General features: G+C 37.7%; 1 protein-coding gene across 1 annotated transcript in view; it reads right to left on the bottom strand.

The window, feature by feature from the left end:
* Positions 1-2,824, bottom strand: part of LOC117394454 (tensin-3-like) — a 178,186-nt gene extending 175,362 nt beyond the window's left edge. The window contains exon 1 of the mRNA XM_059014961.1: positions 2,648-2,824. Coding sequence (XP_058870944.1) covers positions 2,648-2,740 — 93 coding nt within the window. The 5' untranslated portion in view covers positions 2,741-2,824. The remainder of the gene's footprint in view (positions 1-2,647) is intronic.
* Positions 2,825-22,511: the final 19,687 nt, after the last annotated feature.

The raw sequence follows: 22,511 nt of genomic DNA, 5'->3' as shown, positions 1-22,511 counted from the left end.
TCATCCATAACATACAGGCAGCAATTTTCAAAGAAGCAGGAGTCATTGTCTGGGAGATGTCAAGTAATAATGAGGACTTCACCAACTCAGACTAGGAGAGATACATTGTTGTTACAGGCATTTTCACCAGTATACAATATGCTTTACCAATATGCCTTATAGATGAGCATTTCATTGCAAAAAATGTAGTATTCATTTGTATAAATGATTCTATATGCATAATTGAGATTGTATCTTTGTAAACGCATCATTAATTGATGTTTTATTTTTTTTCTCAAATTCAGGGTAGTAATTTGGGCTGCCTTAAATATGAAGGAATATGGTAAATATTTTCTGCCCAGCCTGTAGGTATACTAGGCCAGTTTTTCAAGCATGTATATGTGTTGTATAAACTTTGTATTTAGTAAAGCTACTGTCAGTGACTTAGAAATCCTTATCCATATGATGGCTAAGATAAAAAAAAATGTTTAAAGTAAATTTACTTTCAAATAACTTTAGATGTGTTTCTCTACTATATACACATACACAAAAACTAAACATTTTGATGCTAAACCTATTAGTCACTGTATACATACTCTTTTTATCTTTCAAAGAAAAATGTAAATGGGTATTTACAGTTCTAAATAAATAGCCAGAGCTGACAGTGATTTGCATAGGATTACAATAGTCTCACAGACAGCCTAGAGCATGTCTTTAGGATGTCAACACATTCAGGTCAAGGACCAGGTTAAAAGTATTACCTTTGTGTGCGCAGGCTATAGAAAAGTGAATGTGCTGACATCCCCAAGCAGTCACAAGATACCTTTACTAAATTAGTTGTTTTTAAAACAAAACTAAATAAAACTGCAGTTACCATGGATGCTGAGTTATTTTCTGGCTATGTTTAATTAAAAAAAAAAAAAAAACATATTCTTTCCCCCTGTATTATCACTTGTTTAAGACTTTGCCTCTTCGATGCAACACATTTCTTTGGAGTTTCCCAGTGAGGTGAAAGTTACTTCTTTATTGGTACAAAAACTAAACACCACTGAATAAACAAGACTTTGCAAATTAAAAGTGGACAAATGTAAACAGACTGGAATGTCACATAAAAACTAACTAACAAGTAAGCCACTGACTGGTGAAGTTGAACTCACTGCTTCAATAAAAAAAACCCTTCCTATCTTTAATGTTAGTGGCACTTTGAAGTACTTAGTGGGCAATAAATTAATGCAAACTTCCATTTCCAGTTACATCTGTCCTCATTCTGTTAGCTCAAGATCCATCAGTAAAGAAGCAGGATTTTCTACTAGCCTCTAATCTTTTTGTCATTATGCAGAGTTGAGGCTCCGGCATTTATATGAAAAGAAGATGAAGCTTGACAGCTCACCTAATGCACTTTTTAACTAACAACTAAATGGATAGGAGGTTAAAATGTAATATTGCTACTTTAACATAAAGTCTAATGTATGTGATTTTCCTTTGGCATACTTGTATAACAAAAACGTGAATATTCTTTTGGTCAATGCAATTGCATTATAGCTGCTATTGCATACACTCTGTATAAGGTTGACAGCTTTATAAATGCAAGAGATGTGTCAGTACGATGTAGGTACAAGCATTATTACACACATTACAAATGAATCTACTCCCCAGGACTAGAAACCATCTAAATAATGGCAAAAAGCTTAAAATAAAATGAACGCTGATGGCAGCTATTCTCATAGCATCTTTCCAGCTCAGTAAATAGGCTACTGAAGAAGAAATTGGGGAAAAACTAAGTTAAAAACAAGTCTCGCCCAGCACTGTGTTTACATAGAGAAGCACCCAGTGCCTTTGTCATAATCATTAAGACCCTCCACATCAGGCATTACCAGGAATTATGGATCGTTTGATTGTAGTAGCCAAGTGAGCCATAATGGCTGGTAATGTCCAATGTTACAGCACAATTAATTATCGTTTTTTATTTATTTCAATTGTTTATATGTATGTATGTATATATTGGATGGATCTGATTTTGATGCAATGCATACAGATTTTGAATATAGATTTTCATATATTTAGTACTAATATTGCTACTTTATTTTACCATATTGCATAGTATGTGAAAAACGACAGTCCTAGTTCAGTATTTAATTATAAGAAATATATTTTCTCTTTTAACCATAGTCATGATATAAAAGACACGTTGAGGTGAATAAATAAATACTAGAACTGGCATCACTATCTGTTACAAGAGAAATGCAAATGAAAGTGGCATTTCTTTTGCAGCAAAATACAAACTGATAATAAGCAGAAGTGACATATCCTGTTTCACAGAACACAAGTTCAAACAACTAGAAATTACATCTTCTGTGAATGGAAGCATGTACTGGAACACAAATAGACAGAAGACCTCTTTCCTGATATAGGTAACAACTTGGCTTGCTTTCAGCAAAGAGTCATTTCACATTAGTCCTTGTCACTATTTACTTTGCAACTAATGATATTATGGCTATGCAGAACACTGAAAACAATCCCACCATTGTGACTGAAAGTGTGGCTTATTCATACAATTATACATACAATTAAGCAAACCTGATAATCCCACTGTAACATACCTGTAATAAATATTCTACTTCAGACATTAACATACATTCGTATTTAAAAGTATAAAACAAAACTGTACCTGTTTAGCACCATGTGACAAGAGCGGGACAGAGCATTCAAGTGTTTTTTTCTGTGTCTTCTTCCGACAGCAGTGAATATGAACACCTGGCATTTTGTCTCTGGTCTTCAACAAACTAGTACGTAGAGGAGCTGAGTCCAGGTTTCACAGTCATTAAGAAAGTCGACCGTGCTGTAAAAGTCCTTAATCCATTCTGCATGGAGGGAGAGCTGTGAGTGAGTGTGTGGGACTCTGAATATGGGTGTGTGTTTTCATCTTCTGCTCATCAACAATATGATGTAGTCCAAGCCCACTTCCACTTTTCTAATCCTGCCTGTCTAGGGATTGGCTAGCTCCCTGACCCAAGAGGCTCTACAGGGCAATTCAGATGTCAGCATTCATTCCCAACACATAGCTGAACACCAATGCAGCAAGAAATTGCAGAGATAACCCCTGCTATTCTCCGTATAATTAGCTACTAGCTCACTACCCCCCCCCCCCCCCTTTCAGTCATAATCTCTAATCCACTCCTCCTATGTGCATAGCGTGGGTTAATAATCGTTCACCCCATCTTTCAGAGCTGTGCCTTTCACTATTACCAACCGTATTATCAATTACTGGTACTCGTCAGTGAACAACAACAGAAAAGAGACATAGCACTTTTAAGACAAAGTAATAAACTAAATCCGATCAGTTTCTAGTAGGGCTTTTCACACAGCTTGTTTAAGACATCTCATGTCTCTGTTAAACTGACGACAGACCAGGCAGCTTCTTTTTCTTAAAAAAATTAAAAACTAATAAAAAATACCTAAAAGGATAAAAGCTCCTTCTTGAGTTGGTGTGACTTTGAATGTAATCTATTGTCAGCCCCAAGCAGTAAGAACTTTCTGCAAGGTCCTGACAAAAAAAATCCCACTGGGCCCCATTTACGAAAGGGCACTAAATTTAGCACACATGTAAAGTAGTGAGCCTAACGTGTGCTATAAATCTAAATTTAGTGCCCCATTCACTAACAGAGAACGCATTAATTTACTTGTACCGTATTCTTGAAATGTATTTTTGTTTACGACTGTAAGTCGCCCTGGATAAGGGCGTCTGCTAAGAAATAAATAATAATAATAATAATTTGGCTAATTTGCATACCATACCGTGCACACTACATGTAGGAGGCTGTGTGGTCCAGTGGTTAAAGAAAAGGGCTTGTAACCAGGAGGTCCCCGGTTCAAAACCCACCTCAGCCACTGACTCATGGTGTGACCCTGAGCAAGTCACTTAACCTCCTTGTGATCCATCTTTTGGATGAGACGTGGTTGTAAGTGATTCTGCAGCTGATGCATAGTTCACACACCCTAGTCTCTGTAAGTCACCTTGGATAAAGGCGTCTGCTAAATAAACAAATAATAATAATATTGTGAGTGATAATTTAATGCACATGATAATGTCAGAGACTTACCCCTGGAGCCCCACAGTCCAGGCGTATCTTTTGGTTAGTAGCTTATTGTGAAGGTGGAGGTGGCTTACATGAGTGATCAACAGACACAGCACTCAGCAGGGACAGGCAGTGGCAATGTAAAGTGAAACTGCACTGCTTACCTTTTAATTTTAACATTTATTCCTTGTCTGATATAAAACAAAACAAAAAAGGCACTTTTCCTTTCTTCTTTAATGCATATACAATAAAAGTAATGCTGTGCAATGGCGTATTTTTCTTTTTGTTCTGCTTACTCAAGAAATATTGATTAATGAGACGTAGCCTCAATTCTCTTCCTTGTCGGCATTGCCACCCTGCAGAGCAAACCTGTCCCCTGTGTGGGAAATTTAATATAATTCCATGTGAACTTTAGCAGGGCTTTTTTGTGTAAATTGCTGCTTATTAAATAGGTTGCATTTAAAGCTGAATGACGGTTTAAAATAAATTCTTATAAAAACATACGGCCCATGGGGCAATATTTGGCAGCCCACCCATTAGTTTATAAAATTGCATTGATGTACTGTCTTCTGTATGAAGGTGTAGGAAGAAGTGTGGAACCCCATTCCACAAGAGTTTATAACAAAATAATTTGAACGTGTCCCTAGAAGAATTTCAATGGTTTTGAAGGAAAACTGTGGACATACTCGCTATTAGTTTATATCAAGGTATATTGTGTATTTGGTTATCTGAATAAGATTTTCTTTTTCATAAAGGTGTATTTGCATTGAGCACAAAGTTTTAGTTTACTGATGCATCAGAGTAGAAAAATGCAAAATGTCTAAGACTTGATTCACTAAACTGAATGCATCAAAAGAATTGAGTCAGTAAAAAGAGTCAAACTGCACATCACTAGTTTTCAGGCCAGAAAAATAGATTTCAATAGCGCGCCTATCAGTGGTTAAAGCCTGGTGTTCAAACGAACTAACTATTGCTCATTTTACTGTGCACATTACAATTGTCTCTCTTTAGTAAATACGATGTGAATGAAGCTCATCTCATTATTCAGAGTGGGGTACCTCATGTAAATACATTATCATGTATTACAATTCACATATTCATTCTGATCCATAGTATGGTGCAATAAAATTAGTGTGTACCATAATATGCCCACTATTTCGTGCCATAATGAAAAAAATTGCAATAGTAAATATGGAAATCATTAACGTGAAAGTAATTGCAGTTATTGTGCACCATAAGGTTTAGCGCCCTTTTGTAAATGAGGCCCATTGTCTTGAGTTCCTTAAAGGTGTAGTGCAAACCATAGATATAATCTTAAAATATTTTACAGATAAAACTATGCTGTTACAGTATAAGCCCATGTTGATGATTTCAAAAATCAATTCCATATCAGAGAAATACCCTTTGGGGAATAAAAAGCAATCATATTCTTTCTGAGTAATAACATATCCAGAAATGTAATTTATAACTTCCTACTGAGGCAAGTAGCATCATCAGCATGTCTATTTGGCTCACAGAATGACACAGTGGCATGATTTAGTCTTGATAGGAAGCTTTTGTCCCAACAACTAAAACTACCTCTGATGAATGTAACCTAACTGGACTCTCAACATGCTCTGCTGTGCACTCTGAAAAAGAGTGCCTGCAGCACAGTCCATTCTCCACTTTTGATACTATTCTTAAGAAACATGAGTAATTTGTTTTGTTTTGCTATACAGAATCACCTGCCAACAGAGCACCCATTACTGTCCATCAGAAGACCTGCTGTCTTGCCCATCTTGACTAAAACTGACTTGCAACCTGTGGTGATCTAATAATACTGATCATGTCAAGGAGGACATAATGACAAACAAAATAATTACTTAGTCAGATGAAAGGCGACCCATGTGCCCAAAGTATGTGGTACATATTGCATGTGTTTCCAGTTTCTCTGTATATTATCATCTTTTTCAGCTGAGCAGAAAAAATGGAGAGACTTTGACTTTTCAGCTTGTGATTCTGTTTGTGACAGCTGAACCACTGGAAGTACAAAAGATGGCACCAAATAGAAGCTAGCTGTCAAAGAGAGTTAATCCTACCTCCATAGCTGTTATAACTGCTCCACCTACCTCATTCTAACCATTAGGTGCTGGAGTCATAATAGTAAAGAAGATGTTCTCTTTCTAATGCTCTTTTCCCTGGTATATGTTTCAGTATGTTTGACATTCAGTATTTAAGTGTAAAAACTACTCATGTTTCTGGGTATTGTTATGCAGTACTACTGAATACAGAGCAACTTGCCTGTTTTTTTACGTCAGTAGAAAATCTCCACATCTACATGAATATTGCATCAATTTAAATTTTTCAGTCATTCTGCAGTTTTTAAAATCAAAATAACATAAACTGATAAACTGTGGTGAGAAGTAACTGCATATTTCAATAATAAAAATGCTTTTGCTTTCTAATACCTATCATTTAAAAATAAAATAAAACAGAAATCCTATTACACACTTTTTTAATGGACACATGTGTTATAAATACAGCACTGAATGTTTCGGTGGCAGTTGATGGGCCCTCCCTAGGCCTTGATCAGTGTGAACAGTGTGGATAGTTTCATTGCCCAATTCGTGAGCCATTCGTATATGACCTCTTTGTAACAGTTTAACTATACTTCCTTTTCCCCCAGATAAGTGAACAATGAGGGAAGACTAGTACTGATGATTTACATAATGTATCTCTTTAAAAAGCTAGACAAATATTTTTCATATATGTATAAATTGTTGTAGTGCTGTTTTTTTCTCTTTAGAATGCAAGTACCGTAAGCATTTACTTCATTAGAAAATTAAACAGATATTTACAGGAGCCCTAATGCAGAGAGTAAATATACTTACAAACAGCAATAAGCATCTGATTTGCATAACAATTCTAATATTAACAGATATATGTTGTGCTATTTCACTTTATTATCTGAAAAACAATCTTATGAAAATCTGTGGTGTGAGACATGGCTCTGTATGTGTATGCTTTATAGAATGTTGACATAGGATTTAAATGAAATCAAACATTTTTTAAAGCCAACACACCCTTTTTCTGTTGTTCAGTGTAGGCTAGTTTAACAGCTGTCAACAGTAAGGCTGACTGCAGATGGATAATCTCAAGCAGATGGATACAATGGTAATTTGTTTATTTGATCAACAGGTGATAGGTCAATCAATATCATTCTCATTACAGTGCTCTCAAACACTGTCCAGAGGCATTGTTTCCTGGGTGTGATAGTTTCTAATCATACTAAATCCCAGCATAGCTAATGTACTTAGTACTTATGCCTCAAAGCTAAATGGTTGAAAAACCTATTTGCACTCCACAGAACAGCAATATAGCGCATCAATAATGTTCAAACCTAAAATCATGAAATTAGCCATTCTGAACCGATGTATAAAATATATATATATTATTAAGGGAGATTGTGTCTAACTAACCTGCTTGATTTTTTTGAGGATGCAACATTGACAATGGATAACTGCAAAGCATATGACATGGTTTATTTAGACTTCCAGAAAGCTTTTGACAAAGTCCCACATAAAAGATTAATTCTCAAACTGAATGCAGTAGGGATTCAAGGAAATGCATGTACATGGATTAGGGAGTGCTTAACATGTAGAAAACAGAAAGTACTGATTAGAGGAGAAACCTCAAAATGGAGCGAGGTAACCAGTGGAGTACCACAGGGATCAGTATTAGGTCCTCTGCTGTTCCTAATCTACATTAATGACTTAGATTCTGGTGTAGTAAGCAAACTTTTTAAATTTGCAGACAACACAAAAATAGGAGGAGTGGCAAACACTGTTGCAACAGCAAAGGTCATTCAAATTTATCTATACAGCATTCAGAACTGGGCAGACACATGGCAAATGACATTTAATAGAGAAAAGTGTAAGGTACTGCACGCAGGCAATAAAAATGTGCATTATGAATATCATATGGGAGATACTGAAATTGAAGAAGGAATCTATGAAAAAGACCTAGGAGTTTATGTTGACTCAGAAATGTCTTCATCTAGACAATGTGGGGAAGCTATAAAAAAGGCCAACAAGATGCTCGGATATATTGTGAAAAGTGTTGAATTTAAATCAAGAGAAGTAATGTTAAAACTTTTCAATGCATTAGTTAGACCTCATCTAGACTATTGTGTTCAGTTCTGGTCACCTCGCTACAAAAAGAATATTGCTGCTATAGTGCAAAGAAGAGCGACCAGAATTATTCCGGGTTTAAAAGGCACGTCATATGCAGACAGGCTAAAATAATTGAATCTACTCAGTCTTGAACAAAGAAGACTACGCGGCAATCTGATTCAAGCATTAAAAATTCTAAAAGGTATTGACAATGTCGACCCAAGGGACTTTTTCGACCTGAAACAAGGATCAGGGGTCACAAATGGAGATTAGATAAAGGGGCAATCTGAACAGAAAATAGGAGGCACTTTTTACACAGAGAATTGTGAGGCTCTGGAATCAACTCCCCAGTAATGTTGTTGAAGCTGACACCCTGGGATCCTTCAAGAAGCTTGATGAGATTCTGAGATCCATAAGCTACTAACAACAAAACAAGCCAGGCCGAATGTATGTTCTTAACTAAACTTAAACTTGTATTTGTCCATTTGAGATATATATAATATATACCTCAAATGGACAAATACAAGTTTACCACAGTAAATTGGTCATTTTGCAGTGTTCCCATGGTTATACAATATATTTACCATGGTTTACCGTTTTTTTAAATATGTTTTACCAAACAGTACCTCTCTGGTCTTTACCATGCTTTCACTATTCTTTTTATACTTTGCTATGCTTTTACTAGCAAATCATAACCAGGACACCCTACAATGATTAACCATTTTTATTTGTCCTACATGCAGCAAATGTTACCCTAACAAGTTTGTTTTGTAAGAACTAAATATTGCTGGACAATGAGAACCTAGCCAAGTTCTCATAAAAGTATAAATCATTTAGTCCACCATTATAGGTTTTAACCTTGATCATCCAATATACAACTTCAATTTCTCTTTATGTTTCGGTATCAGTTTTAAGCAATTAACTGTGATTTATGTGCAGGTTTCTAATCCTCATCAAGAAATCTCTCTTGTTTTTCCTCCTCTCCTTTCATTGACCAGCCCCCTACCGTGTCACCCCCATTTTAAAGGCTGACTGGTGATGATGTAGTGTTTACACAGTATTCAGTCGTCCAAAGAAAACATCCTGCTTTGTCACTTCCATTTGACACTGTGTTTCCTAAAGCCTTTCTAAAGAGTCACAAAATAAAAGGATTTTTTTTCTGTACTTTACAATAGCCATCATCCATATGCACAATTAATTGATATATATTTGTTTGTTTTTCAAAAAGTAATAAAAGCCATTATATTGCTCTGAACGCAGGCAGAGTCAGAACAGCAGCAGGGGCAGGGGGCGTGGCCGTGGCCCCTGTGTGTGTGCCTTTATTTACAGCAAGACCTTACAATATGTAACATGTTAAAATGGAAAAATATCCCAGGAGTAAAGAATAAGTTGTGTAGACCTTACTTTACCCCAGTGAATTAACTACAAAACAAAGGATGCCAAATAGCAGTTCAAGTTAAATGGTGTTTTGTTTATTCTCGAAATAATTGTTTTAATTTATTTTTCTTTTTTTCAATCCTTGCCATTGCCATTTCTTCACAGTAAACAGTGGCCATCGACACGTTATCATAAAGTAATAACATGATGTTTACTTGTGCCTTTTTGTAGGTGAACAAGCAAACGAAAACTGAAATTTAACTTTAAACACATCAAATAAAACAAACGTGGAAATAGCATTGTAAAGTGAAGGGGGTGTGGCAGGATGAGGGTACTGGCCTATGGATATAGTGTGTGTATATGTGTGTTTTGTAGTGGTGGTGGGTAATTAAAGGGTTAATTCACTAGCACTTTAAAAACATGTGAGAATGTAGATTTGGTGAAAAACTTCAGGGATTTTCTTCATTCTACCAATTAAATATCGACCAGCAACATACCGTATGGTAAGTTAATAAATATATTCCTCACTATTTACTGTGTTTAATTTTATTGTGCTATTGCTAGGTTATGTTGCTATAAAACAAGACAATTTTACCAGCAAGGCATTTTGCTCATTTTGCATTATTTACAAATCTACATTACTAATACGCCATTAACTATGTATTGTAAATGCATTACGCTGCACCACCAAGACACTGCCTCGATCAGGCCGTCCCTCCAGTCAGTAGCCGTGGCTTAAGGAAACTGCTGAGGGAGGTCACTTTGAGGCCTAAGATTACTTTAAAAGAACTACAGAGGTCTCTGGCTAAGATTGGGGAAAATGTTGACTGTTCAACAATTTCAAGAGTACTCCACAAATCTGGCCTGTATGGTAGGGTGGCAAGAAGGAAGCCATTACTCAAGAAAGCCCACCTTGAATCCCGTTTGAAGAATGCAAAAAAAACACTCAGGAGATTCTGTAGCCATGTGGCAAAAAGTTTTGTGGTCTGACGAAACTAAAATGGAACTTTTTGGCCGAAATGCAAAGCGTTATGTTTGGCGCAAACCCAACACAGCGCATCACCAAAAGAACACCATCCCTACTTTGAAGCGTGGTGGCAGCATCATGTTATGGGGATGTTTCTCATCGGCAGGGACTGGGGCACTTGTCAGGATAGAAGGGAAAATGAATGGAGCAAAGTACAGAGAAGTCCTTGAGGAAAACCTGCTGCCCTCTGCAAGAAAGCTGAAACTGGGACGGAAGTTCACCTTTCAGCAATGACCCAAAGCATACAGCCAAAGCTACACTGGAGTGGCTAAGGAACAAAAAGGTAAATGTCCTTGAGTGGCCCAGTCAGAGCCCTGACCTAAATCCAATCGAAAATTTGAGGCATGACTTGAAGATTGTTGTGCATCAATGCTCCCCAAGGAACTTGACAGAGCTTGAACAGTTTTGTCAAATATTGCCAAATCTAGGTGTGCAAAGTTGGTAGAGACCTATCCCAACAGACTCAGATCTGTAATTGTTGCCAAAAGTGCTTCCACCAAGTATTAACTCAGGGGGGTGGAGACTTATCCAATTATGATCTTTCAGTTTTGTATTTTTAATATATAATTTTTTTTCTCAATAAAAACTTTTTCCCCTTAACAGTGTGGAGTATGGTGTGTAGATAAGTGGAAAAAATCCTCATTTAAATGCATGAAACTCTGAGGCACTGACACCACAAAATGTGAAAAAAGTTCAAGGGGGTGTAGACTTTCTATAGGCATTGTATTTACCTCCCCTTGCAGATAGTATGCATTTAGTGTGGGGAATAATAAATACTGAAAAAAACTGACAAAAGTAACTAAAGATAAGTTAAGTCTTTTAGAATTATTAATATTTAAACAAATCACTTGACAGTCAATCCCTATTTGGAACAGTGAATTATGATTGTATCAGCATTATATGATGATTGATGGAACATGTAATTTGCCTTATCATCATTAATACTGTCTTCATGAGGTGATGGTATCTTAAACAGACAAGTAGTTATCATAAGGAATATGTGCTTTTCAAAACAATTCATCTTGAATATTTGTATTTCTACATCAGGACTGGTTTGGGAGGAAGCTGGGCATATACAGTGCCTTGCATAAGTATTCACCCCCCTTGGACTTTTCCACATTTTGTAGTGTTACAACCTGGAATTAAAATGGATTTAATTAGGATTTTTTGTCACTGATCTACACAAAATAGTCCATAATGTCGAAGTGGGGAAAAAATCTACATATTTTTCAAAATTATTTACAAATAAAAAACTGAAAAGTCTTGATTGCATAAGTATTCACCCCCTTTGCTGTGACACCCCTAAATAAGCTCTGGTGCATCCAATTGCCTTCAGAAGTCACATAATTAGTTGAATGGAGTCCACCTGTGTGCAGTTAAAGTGTCACATGATCTCAGATTAACTACATCTGTTTCTGGAAGGCCCCAGAGTTTGTTAGAGAGCATATCTAAACAAACAGCATCATGAAGACCAAGGAGCTATCAAAACAAGTCCGGGATAAAGTTCTGGAGAAGCACCAATCAGGGTTGGGTTATAAAAAATATCCCAAACTTTGAACATCCCCCGGAGCACCGTTAAATCCATTATTAAAAAATGGAAAGAATATGGCACAACCGCAACTCTGCCTAGAGAAGGCCGTCCACCAAAACTCAGTGACCAGGTAAGGAGGGCATTAGTCAGAGAAGCAACCAAGAGGCCAACGGTAACTCTGAAGGAACTGGAGAGATCCACAGCTGAAATGGGAGAAACCGTCCATGGGACAACTATAACCCGGACGCTCCACAAAGCTGGGCTTTATGGAAGAGTGGCGAGAAGAAAGCCATTGCTGAAAAAAACCCATATCAAATCCTGTTTGGATTTTGCCAAAAGGCATGTGGGAGACACAGCAAACAAGTGGAAAAAGGTTCTCTGGTCTGATGAGACCAAAATTGAACTTTTTGGCCTTCGCGCAAAACGCTATGTGTGGCATAAAGCCAACACTGCTCATCACCCTGAGAACACCATCCCCACGGTTAAGCATGGTGGTGGCAGCATCATGTTATGGGGATGCTTTTCATCAGCAGGGACTGGAAAACTGGTCAGGATTAAGGGCAAGATGGATGGAGCCAAATACAGGGAAATTCTAGAGGAAAACCTGTTTCAGTCTACAAGAGACCTGGGACTGGGGTGGAGGTTCACCTTCCAGCAGGACAATGACCCTAAACACACAGCCAAAGCTACACTGGGGTGGTTTAAAAACAAGAACCTGAATGTCTTAGAATGGCCCAGTCAAAGCCCAGACCTCAATCCGATGTACAGTATATAATTTGGTGAGGACTTTATGGGGACATTTGGACTGGCCATTGTTTGGCATATATAACACAGATATAACACAGGTGTCTGATTCCTTGTGTTTGCATTCCAGATCTGGAATGCTGTCCCTTTTGACCTTCCCATCTATGGAAAAGATAGCATTCTTCTGAGGCCAAAGGACATCTTTTGTGGATCACTGTTCTTTAAACTGTTATTCATCTGCTCAGAACATCAAGAGAAATTCCATGTTGCCCATGTCCACTTTGGTGACATCTGCACTCTCTGAACCACTGATAACTTGTGCAGTATCCTTTAACCTTCTAATCTCCAGCCATTTTTCACATAGGTATTATCCCAAAACCAAGCAAAAGGAGTCTGGAAGGCCTCCTGCTTCTACCACAAAATACAAAAGCAGTTTATGAGTAGGGGGGCTACAAGATGTGTTTTTCTACTTAATATTTTACCTCAGAATACCTTGTCAGGCTTTTCACTGGTTAATCAACATGCACCAGTAATAGTGCAATAGTTGAAAAGCAGCCTTCTAAACTAGTCCCATGTGTTTACAGTTTCCAGATCTGTATAACCTTTACAGCATTTGCAGTTTCAATTTAAATCACATGATGCTACATCATTTATCCATATTTGAAACAATGTGCCATTTTATGTCCAAATTGACACATGTTTTCTAATGTCTTTCACACCCTCCCATTCACTGAATGAATGGGAGGGTTGTGACAGCAAGATTGTGTCTTGTTAATTTTGACCATTTGTATCTTATATCTTCTTTGGGCTGCACCCTTTTTAAACATCCTTATATGGCTGATCCCTTTTATTCTAAATTGGCAGTTGCTTTTATAAAGGTAAAATGTTTTGGTCAGATTCATGTTATATCTTTAACTGTTTTAACCAGTTATTTCTTGGCAGCATGTTAAGAGCATTTTAAATCTAAATCCGTCTTTTATGGTTGACTGATGAAAACTAAAGCTTCATCACATAAAAGCTTGTCAAAGGGTGCTGGATTCTGAAACACTAAACTAAATCTTATTAAAAAAAGATCTCTTCCTCAAGACCAGAAGACATATGCTGGAAAATGAAGGGCTGAACTCACCACAACCCTTTTAATTTCTGAAATAACCCAAGCTTAATTCTTCTAGTCAACAATTCCTGAAATTGAGGTTACATGTTCTGCACAAAACACATTACCATCAATTCTGTGACGAATCTGTTTTGTACAATAAGTTCATTTTGGATTTTAAAATGTGTTTGGTACCATGATAGGTTAAAGAAAGTTCTCGGTTTGCATGTCTTGCTTTCGGGTTGACTTATTTCACTCCACAGGTAATTTCACTTAAGCAGTGTTTTCATAGGTAAAGAATGGCACTGGCTGCAAAGCATGTCAGTCATTAAGGGAAGCAGCTGATGGTTAAAAAAGAAAGAAGGTTTTGAAGGAGTGAGAACAATTTCACACTCTACGTGAATTGAACAAAGGACCAGCTATACCAGATAATTTGATTAAATGAAAATATACATTGTACAATACAAGATTCATGTAAATAGCTTGTAGCTATAACTACTTTAATAATCTGTAAATAGAAGCTTCATGAAAAAATATTTATTTTTTATCCACAGCGGAATACATCTTCAATGTATTTAAATTTGTATTCATTTTTATTACTGGAAAGATTATTTTTCTACCTTTTAGCTAATTTAAAAGCATATTCATTCTTTGAAATAGATTATACATTAAATCTACTTAAATTATGTGCTGCTTTTTATGACATTGAAATACATATTTCCGGCCACCCCTAGAAGAAAGGTTTTATAATAAATAATGGCTATGTGGAAGGGTGGTGGGCAATTCACTGACATACACAGGAGACAGAAGTTTTATTTGAAAACATCGCACTGGTGCCCAGTTTTATTATTTTTTTATGTTTTCTTTTAGCCCACAGAGGGCGCTGTTGTCTTTGGCCTGAGTACCGGCAACCGTACACAGGACCACAGGAATACCAATACTGGTAAACAGTAAAAGAACTGGCACACTCACAGGTGCTCGAACTAATAATGAAAACAAAAGGCAAAATGAAAAGGGAAAATAAAATATAGTAATAAAACTACAAAATAAAGGTGCTGCTTACGCAGTGCCCCCACTGCCGCTAAGCCGGTCAGCTCGGGATCTCCGTCCTACGCTGTTATGCACTATACACTGGGGTGGCCAAGGTTCTCCTATCACTACACACGTCCCCTTGGGTATGTCACAAGAGATTTAAATGAAATTGTTTATTTATTGCTGGCTGTCTTCCTCAGCCGTGCTTGCCTGTTTTGGTTGCTCGCTTCAACCACTGGCCTTCTCTGCCAGCGTCTCTGTGTTTTTCCAATCCCGGCCACCCGAATGCACAACCAAGCGCAGTTCTTATGGGCCGAGCAATCTCCCAAGGTCCGCCCCTCAGCCACTCAGAGAGAGGGAAAGCCAACGCACCCCCTTCCCCACCTCTCCGTGTCATCACCATGACTGACAGGCGGATCTTACAAGACTGCTGCCCTCTTCCTGCAGTAGTCAGCACAGATCTCCCCCCATTACAGCTAGTATAAATCTTAGATTATATATACTTTATGAATTTTACCGGAAGCCAGCCATGCATCGTAGATTTTTGATGTTCTTTGCTAGAATAAATCCAATATTCTTTAATGCCTAGCTATCAGTTGTTCGTATTTGACACTTTCAGTACCATAGAAGTTCATTAGTTGAAACTTTTTTTTTTAATAACGATTTAGATTTTTTAGTTAGGAATTCAAAATAATTTCATAAAAGTGCAGCTGTGCGAAGTAGGCTGGTCTTCGTTGGGGACTCCGAAGGGAGCGTCTCATTGGCTTAGGTGCTTCCATGGGTTAGAGAGGTAAAACTGGCAGGGACCATTTCTCCTCATCGCTCTACAGTGAACCCTACTGGCCAGGTGCCCATTGTGCTCAGAGCGGACACCTGCAGGGCTCGCGTTTGTCCTCCAGATGTTGGTAGCTCGCTGACATCCGCTCTCGAATTCCTTGGTGAAAAAGGAAGCTGGCTTGGTTGGGAGATCAGAAGACGCCCACTGCATCTTCGGGTCTCCTGAGCCATATGGGGAATTGCTGCGGTGAGGAGAAAAATATTAGATTCTGGGGATAAATCGGGGTGTCTGTCTGTACATTTGCACATCTGTATTTCAATCCTACATTTTTGTATATATCTGTAAAAAACGGATAATCTAATTGTGAAACTGGGTGTCAACATAACATAGCATAAGTTACTGAGAGTAGTAGATTTTGGAGATATATATAGGGGTGTCTGTCTTCCCATACATTTGTATACGTTGGTCACAAGAAGTTGTTCCACATACTGTAAATCAGTCATTTTAAAACACTTACAAGATAACACCTTATATGCATACCTAATGACATCTAGGTCTTAAATATCACTATTCACTTTTCTGTGCATATTGTTGACATACGTCATGGTTATCCACTTTTTTGTCATAGTGCTGGCTCAAATCTTGAAATTACAGCGATGGAGGAGGATGTATGTTACTGACAAACCTGTTTTGACTGTGGGCTGTGCATTTTGAACATTGCAGCCTTTTCATATTAGAGAAAATGTAGTTGGTTCCTTGAAAACAGACCAGTGGCAGAATGATATCCACTGTAACCAGTGAATATTTACTATCTAGCTCCATCGTGTGGTTGCTGAGTAGCAGTGCACAAGCACAGGAATGCAGAAGCTGTTAAGTGAACTATGTATATACATGTATTATCCCCCATTTGGAATGCACATCCCCAGTGGCAGAGCTATGCATTGGTGGAGGCAGGCGTGAGTCTGTACATCTGTATATACACTAGTCATACTTTTTGAGTTGTAATGAAACTTCATCTTCTTTATCAGTGAGCATATCATGATATGGAGGTGTATGGAGGCTCTCTCTGTTTTTTTGTCCGTCTGCATGTCACACTTATGTTTTTACATGTATCTAGAGAACAGCCTAATCAATTATGAAGAAACTTGGTTTGGAAAATCGTTATTGAAACCAGTATCAGAATGTTGGGCTATATGGAGGCTGTCTGTCCATCTGTCTGCATACAGTGGATGTGGGTGATCTAATTTTTCATGTTACTGATAGCTCTAGTTCTATACAGTATTTACAGCTATGGCAGGGGATGAATCCTGCTGATATGCTTATTGATCTGGTGTAGAGAGGATGTGGAAAGTATAGATATTTGAAGATGTTTTTTATGTGTCCAAATAAACTTCAACTCTGAAAAGGTATTTGTTATTCTCTATCTTCAATCATACAAAATGAAGGAACTCATTTTATATTTACTTGTGGAACATGCCCAAAATATTGACATTTATAGCTGTTTAAAGACGGCATTCATAAGTTTTCCCAGGATGAACATGGGTTTAGTCCTGTCCAGGTCAGCCAGCAACAGCTAAGAAAAACATAACATAAGGTGTTTTTCTGGACAGCAGGAACAATACAAGAGACACATTTTTTTGCAGTCTGCAGCTGCAGTAAACATTAGTGTCACAACAATTACACATGAGCCTTTAAGCGTTTTCTAAAACAGCTCAAATTTAAAGTCCTCTCTATTTCTGCACACACAGAGCAGGGATAGCGCACATAGTGAAACACATACATTCCCTGGAGGAATAATCATCTTAAGGGGCAAGGAAGTAGGTTCTTATTGATCATAATTGTATGGGGTTCTTGTGAACTACTGTCAACTTAGGTTTGAGCACAAAATCAATTTAAATTTAAAGCTTTCTAAGAAAGACTTAAGACAGTTTCGGAATAATTTATTTTCATTACTTATATTTATACAGTACTCAGTGGACGTGTATGCAGGGATGTCCTGTTTGGCACAGATCAGCAAATTGGCTTTCACAAAACTAAATACACTATGTTATCAAAATATTGCAGATGCATCTTAGTAGAGGTGGGGTTACTAAACAGACTGTTATCAGTTTTTTTTTTAATTGTAGAAGGCAAGATTAGAAGAATAACTTCATAAGTTAATATGGGATGTGTGGTGTGTCTGTTAGTGTGTCATCTCTTACAGATTGGGTGAGAATCTTGTGAATCGAAGGGGAGTGGTTCTGGCTGCCTAAACTGCATGATGACACTTTTATACAGTATGAGACACCCCATATACAACATAATAACTTTTTATAATTTACAAAAATGAATATCGTACTCAGGAATTGCCACTAAGAAAAGAAAGTTAAGTCTTCTCATAGTTTATTTGGGTTTCTATTTCTGCCAAATAACTATATTATGCAATATCAATGTCATCGACATTCAAACACCCATGTTCCAGTTTTCTGCATTTGCAAGCACCGATACCCTGAAATACTGTCTTCCTGAATTTGCACCTCTGGGTCCTGCATCCTGTTGTGCAACCGCATGGTTGCATAAACTCCATGCAACCTTTTGGCACAAGATAAAGATTTAAGTCTGGGGATCAATTCCCCGTCTGTATGTCCTTCATCCATCCATCTTGCATTAATCTGTAAAATTGCTTATCAAATTGTGATTAAACACTTCATTGCTCTCTTTAAAAGCATGTTAAAGAGATTTAAACCATTTCAATGATATGACCAATGACTTTTTTGTTTTGTATAGTTTAAAAGAAACACAATTGTTTGTACCTTTGCTTTAAACTGGAAAAAGAATGACTGAAGAGAATCGTACCATACCTTTCAGTTTCATTAAGAAGGAAGTACTCACTTGAGGGTTGTCAGTACATTTGGATAGAGATAAGCTAGAGAGGTTTATAAACACCAACAGAACACCCCCAGGATAAATTGCTTACTTTATTGCAAATCGTAATGGCAGTGTTGTTTTTTTTTTACCACTTATAGGATCATGTTGCATTTCTAATGGTGTTTGGTGTGCATACAACATCTTACTAAAGTAACTTCACAAGCAATTAATGTTTAAATGGACAAAAAAAAATGAAGTCACCTTTTTCTCATTTTGGTATCTTTTGGATATTGTGGGTTTCCATGTAGTTTTCTTTTTGCCAGAGAATTTCTCCTTCCAAATGCAAATAACCTAATTAATATTTGTAGCAGGTAGGACTGCTTACTAAGTACTAAGTATGTGTTAATTGCATTCAGATCAGAAGACCATTTTCTGAAAATGGAATTTGTGCGGGAGGAACTTATGAAGTTAAGAGCAGAGAATGAGAGGCTACACGGTACACTTGTACTGGTGTGGTAATCTCACTCGCTGTTCAGTACATATATCGGGTTGGGAATGGGAAGCAATATATAGGGATGCCCACCTATATAGCTTCTGGCAAGTCAACACAGCCCTAAGACTGGAAGAAGCCTGCTGTCAGAGCCCTGACAGCCTTCACAATGGCACTGCAAGCAGAAACCAGAGCGGCAACGAAACACTGTGGGAGGGACTGCGAACAGCCAGACCTGATGCAGAGCTGAGCCCAGCAACTGCTAGTGAATTGGGATGGTAACCTCATTCAATGTACAGAGTACTGGTGGGAACAGGAGCAGGTCTGGACCTACAGTTACCATGACAGCGATCTATAGGAATGCCCACCTATAGCACTTTTGGTTAACCCAACAGTCCGAAAACCTACCGTTAGAGCCCTAACAGTCTTCACAATAATGCTGCAAGCCTGAGAGAGAAACAAGTAGCTGACTTAAGGGTGTTTGATCCTGGGGGAAGGGGCGACGGAACCGCTGGCTTTGTGTAGGGCACAAGGCCACTGTGGGACTAATGAAAATCACAGCCGAGTGCACAATACATGTAAATATTTATTTATTTCTTACTGCTGGGTACACCAGCAGTGTCCCCCACCGGGGATTGAACCCACGCCCCCCCTGGTCAAGAGTCCAGAGCATTAACCACTACTCCACACTAGTAATTAATATAAGCATGTAGCAATATATTTCATTAAGTACTGTAATTACACAAGCGAATAAGCAGATATAAGTAACTTGATACTTATCTGTTCGTAGTCTCTCCTGCTCAGGATTTCAGTCAATGAACAGGTGGGATTGAAAGGTAAAGGCGGAAAAAAACAAAACAGGTGTGTCTCAGGAGATATGGAGAAACAAGAGAAGATACATTTAATAAAACATAATAATAAAGCAAATATGTCAGGACAGAGAGAAAAAAGTTATATAGCTAATTTTAATGTAGCCTAATGTTTGTTTGTTTATTCATTTATTTATTCATTTATTTTTCATTTTGGCATAAATATTCTCCATACCACGTTGCACTTAATTAATAACGAGTGTATAATAGGATATCATACAAACAACCGGTGGCAAAGAATGACACGGCTGTGAGTGATACTGGCAATACATGACCTCTCAGAGTGCTTGACTCTAAATCCTCTTTTTTCCTGAGTATATTACAGTACACAACAAAAATAGTTTTATTGTTGTTTTACATTACCGTATTTAAACCCATTTAAGTTGAAATTGGAACATACAGTACTTATAAAGCTCCAGTACTTGCACTGTATTTTTTTTCTAAAAGTAAAAATAAACTGTCCGTTAATGTTACAAAATAAGTACGAAACAATACAAGTGTGTGTAAACGTCCTTGGATTTTGTGTTATTTATTTACAGTTTACAACATTTATTATAAAAAATATACAAAACTTACTTAAATCCTACTTTAAACTGGTGGAATAGCAGTTTATATTATACTATATATATTGTAATGACCAGGGATTTATACTGTTACATGACTGGTCTACAGACCCTGTGTGTGTAAGCAGGGAAGCAGTAAGCGTGCGTGCCTCAGCCAGGATTGATTGACGTCCGGGTAGGCGTGACATGAAAGCCCATATCAACGTGGACAGAGCTGACAGCTGAGCCAGACAAGCTGTGTGTGAATGTGCAAGACTGTTTGTTGTTTTTGGTGTGGCCCAGGCTAACAGGGCCCTGGAATAATCACCCCAATAAACCATGGACTCGAGTACCTGCAAATTGTGCATGTCTCCTTCCTTCATTTTCCACGTTACACTACAATATTAATTTGGTCATTGTAAATCATTTCAGGAACAAAAATGCCAATATTCATTATAAGGCGAAACACAAATAACAGTCTCCAATTATGGACCCTGACAACCACATTATAACAGGTAGCACTGTACTATTTTTGGTGTGTACTGTAATATACTCAAGAAAAAAGTTAGGATCATCTGGGCTTTACCAGAAACCATGTAAACCTTCATTTGAAGCACCTGGGCTTGATGTCTTTATAAATCAGTTTTTGTGGGTTACTGTATTAAGACACAGAAGAGTGTGGAGGCTGAGGGTGCAGAATATGATTTTTCCATTACTTTAAATGCATCATGAAGTTATTGGCCCACAGCAAGGTGTCCACACCAAGGCAGTCAACTATTATCTAAAGGATACAATGAACATGTGTGGGATGTAAAAATAAAATCATTCATTATCAAAGAGATGTGTTTTTGTTTTAGTAAAAAGGAGAGGTGATAGTTATGATTCTGGCTGGTGTAAGTTGTTTTTTGTTGAACACAGTAGATGGATAAGACATCCAGCCATCAGTAAAAAGGTTTATATATATGGCTCTCCCTATTGACAGATTTTTTTATGTTTCAAATGTTTTTGGCCCTGCCAAAGTTCTTGTGGCTACTATACACTTTACTATACTTCACTGCATACAGGTGAATTGGCAAATACCTGTAATTATGATGAGTTTAGATTTGTCAGTGCTTGTACTATGAATGATTATGGATAACTTAAATGGTAACAGCTTTGGTATGAATAGTACACTTGTTTGAAAACTTCACTTGGAGATAGCTGGGATCTTTCTCAGGGACCACATATGGCCTGTATTTTGAGGAACCACCCACATTCATACAGTAAGTAAATAACCCAATGGATTAAGTGGATGAGGTGACACTTACATTTCTGTTGGAGATCTATATTTGTGTGTCTGCAAAAAATGATTATAAGGCGGCATGGTCATGGCTCCCATTTATCCCATCATGCCAGTACACTTGCACTTTATAAAGCGGAACTGTGACAGAGAGTGAATGAATCCTAGTCAACAGTCTCCCTCCCGACCTGTGACGGCACAGTATAACAGGAACAGTGTGCCCTGGACTAGATGGTTTGGCAGTTCATTCCAGGGTCAGTCTGAAGTCGGCCATCCAGGAAGGAGGCAGAGTCACAATACCAAAAGTCATCGTCTTAATGTGGTACGCGATGTGTCAGTCATCGATTGGAGGATACGTGATTACACTTGTTACAGAAGGGGGTGTGACTGAAGGTATAGCAGGGGATGTGGTAATGCAATCTGTTCCTTGTGTTATGGTTTCAAACAGACCTACAAAGAAAAACCAGTCTACTAACCATGAGTGTTTGTGTTTTGTTTGCCGTTGTTGGATGGCTAAACTATCCGGGAGCTGTTGCTAGAAGCCAGTTCCCAAACCAAGACTTCACTTCACCACCTACACTAAGAGCGCTCACTCTGGACTTGTAACTGTGTTGTGTTTGTGGGTGTTATATTCGTGTCTTATTATTTCGGGACTGAACCCCATTGCTGAACGGTGCAATACACATTGGTGTGTTT

The sequence above is a fragment of the Acipenser ruthenus genome, chromosome 3, assembly GCF_902713425.1.
Source record: "Acipenser ruthenus chromosome 3, fAciRut3.2 maternal haplotype, whole genome shotgun sequence".
Taxonomy (NCBI): Eukaryota; Metazoa; Chordata; class Actinopteri; order Acipenseriformes; family Acipenseridae; genus Acipenser; species Acipenser ruthenus.
This window is presented reverse-complemented; position numbering and strand designations above follow the sequence as displayed.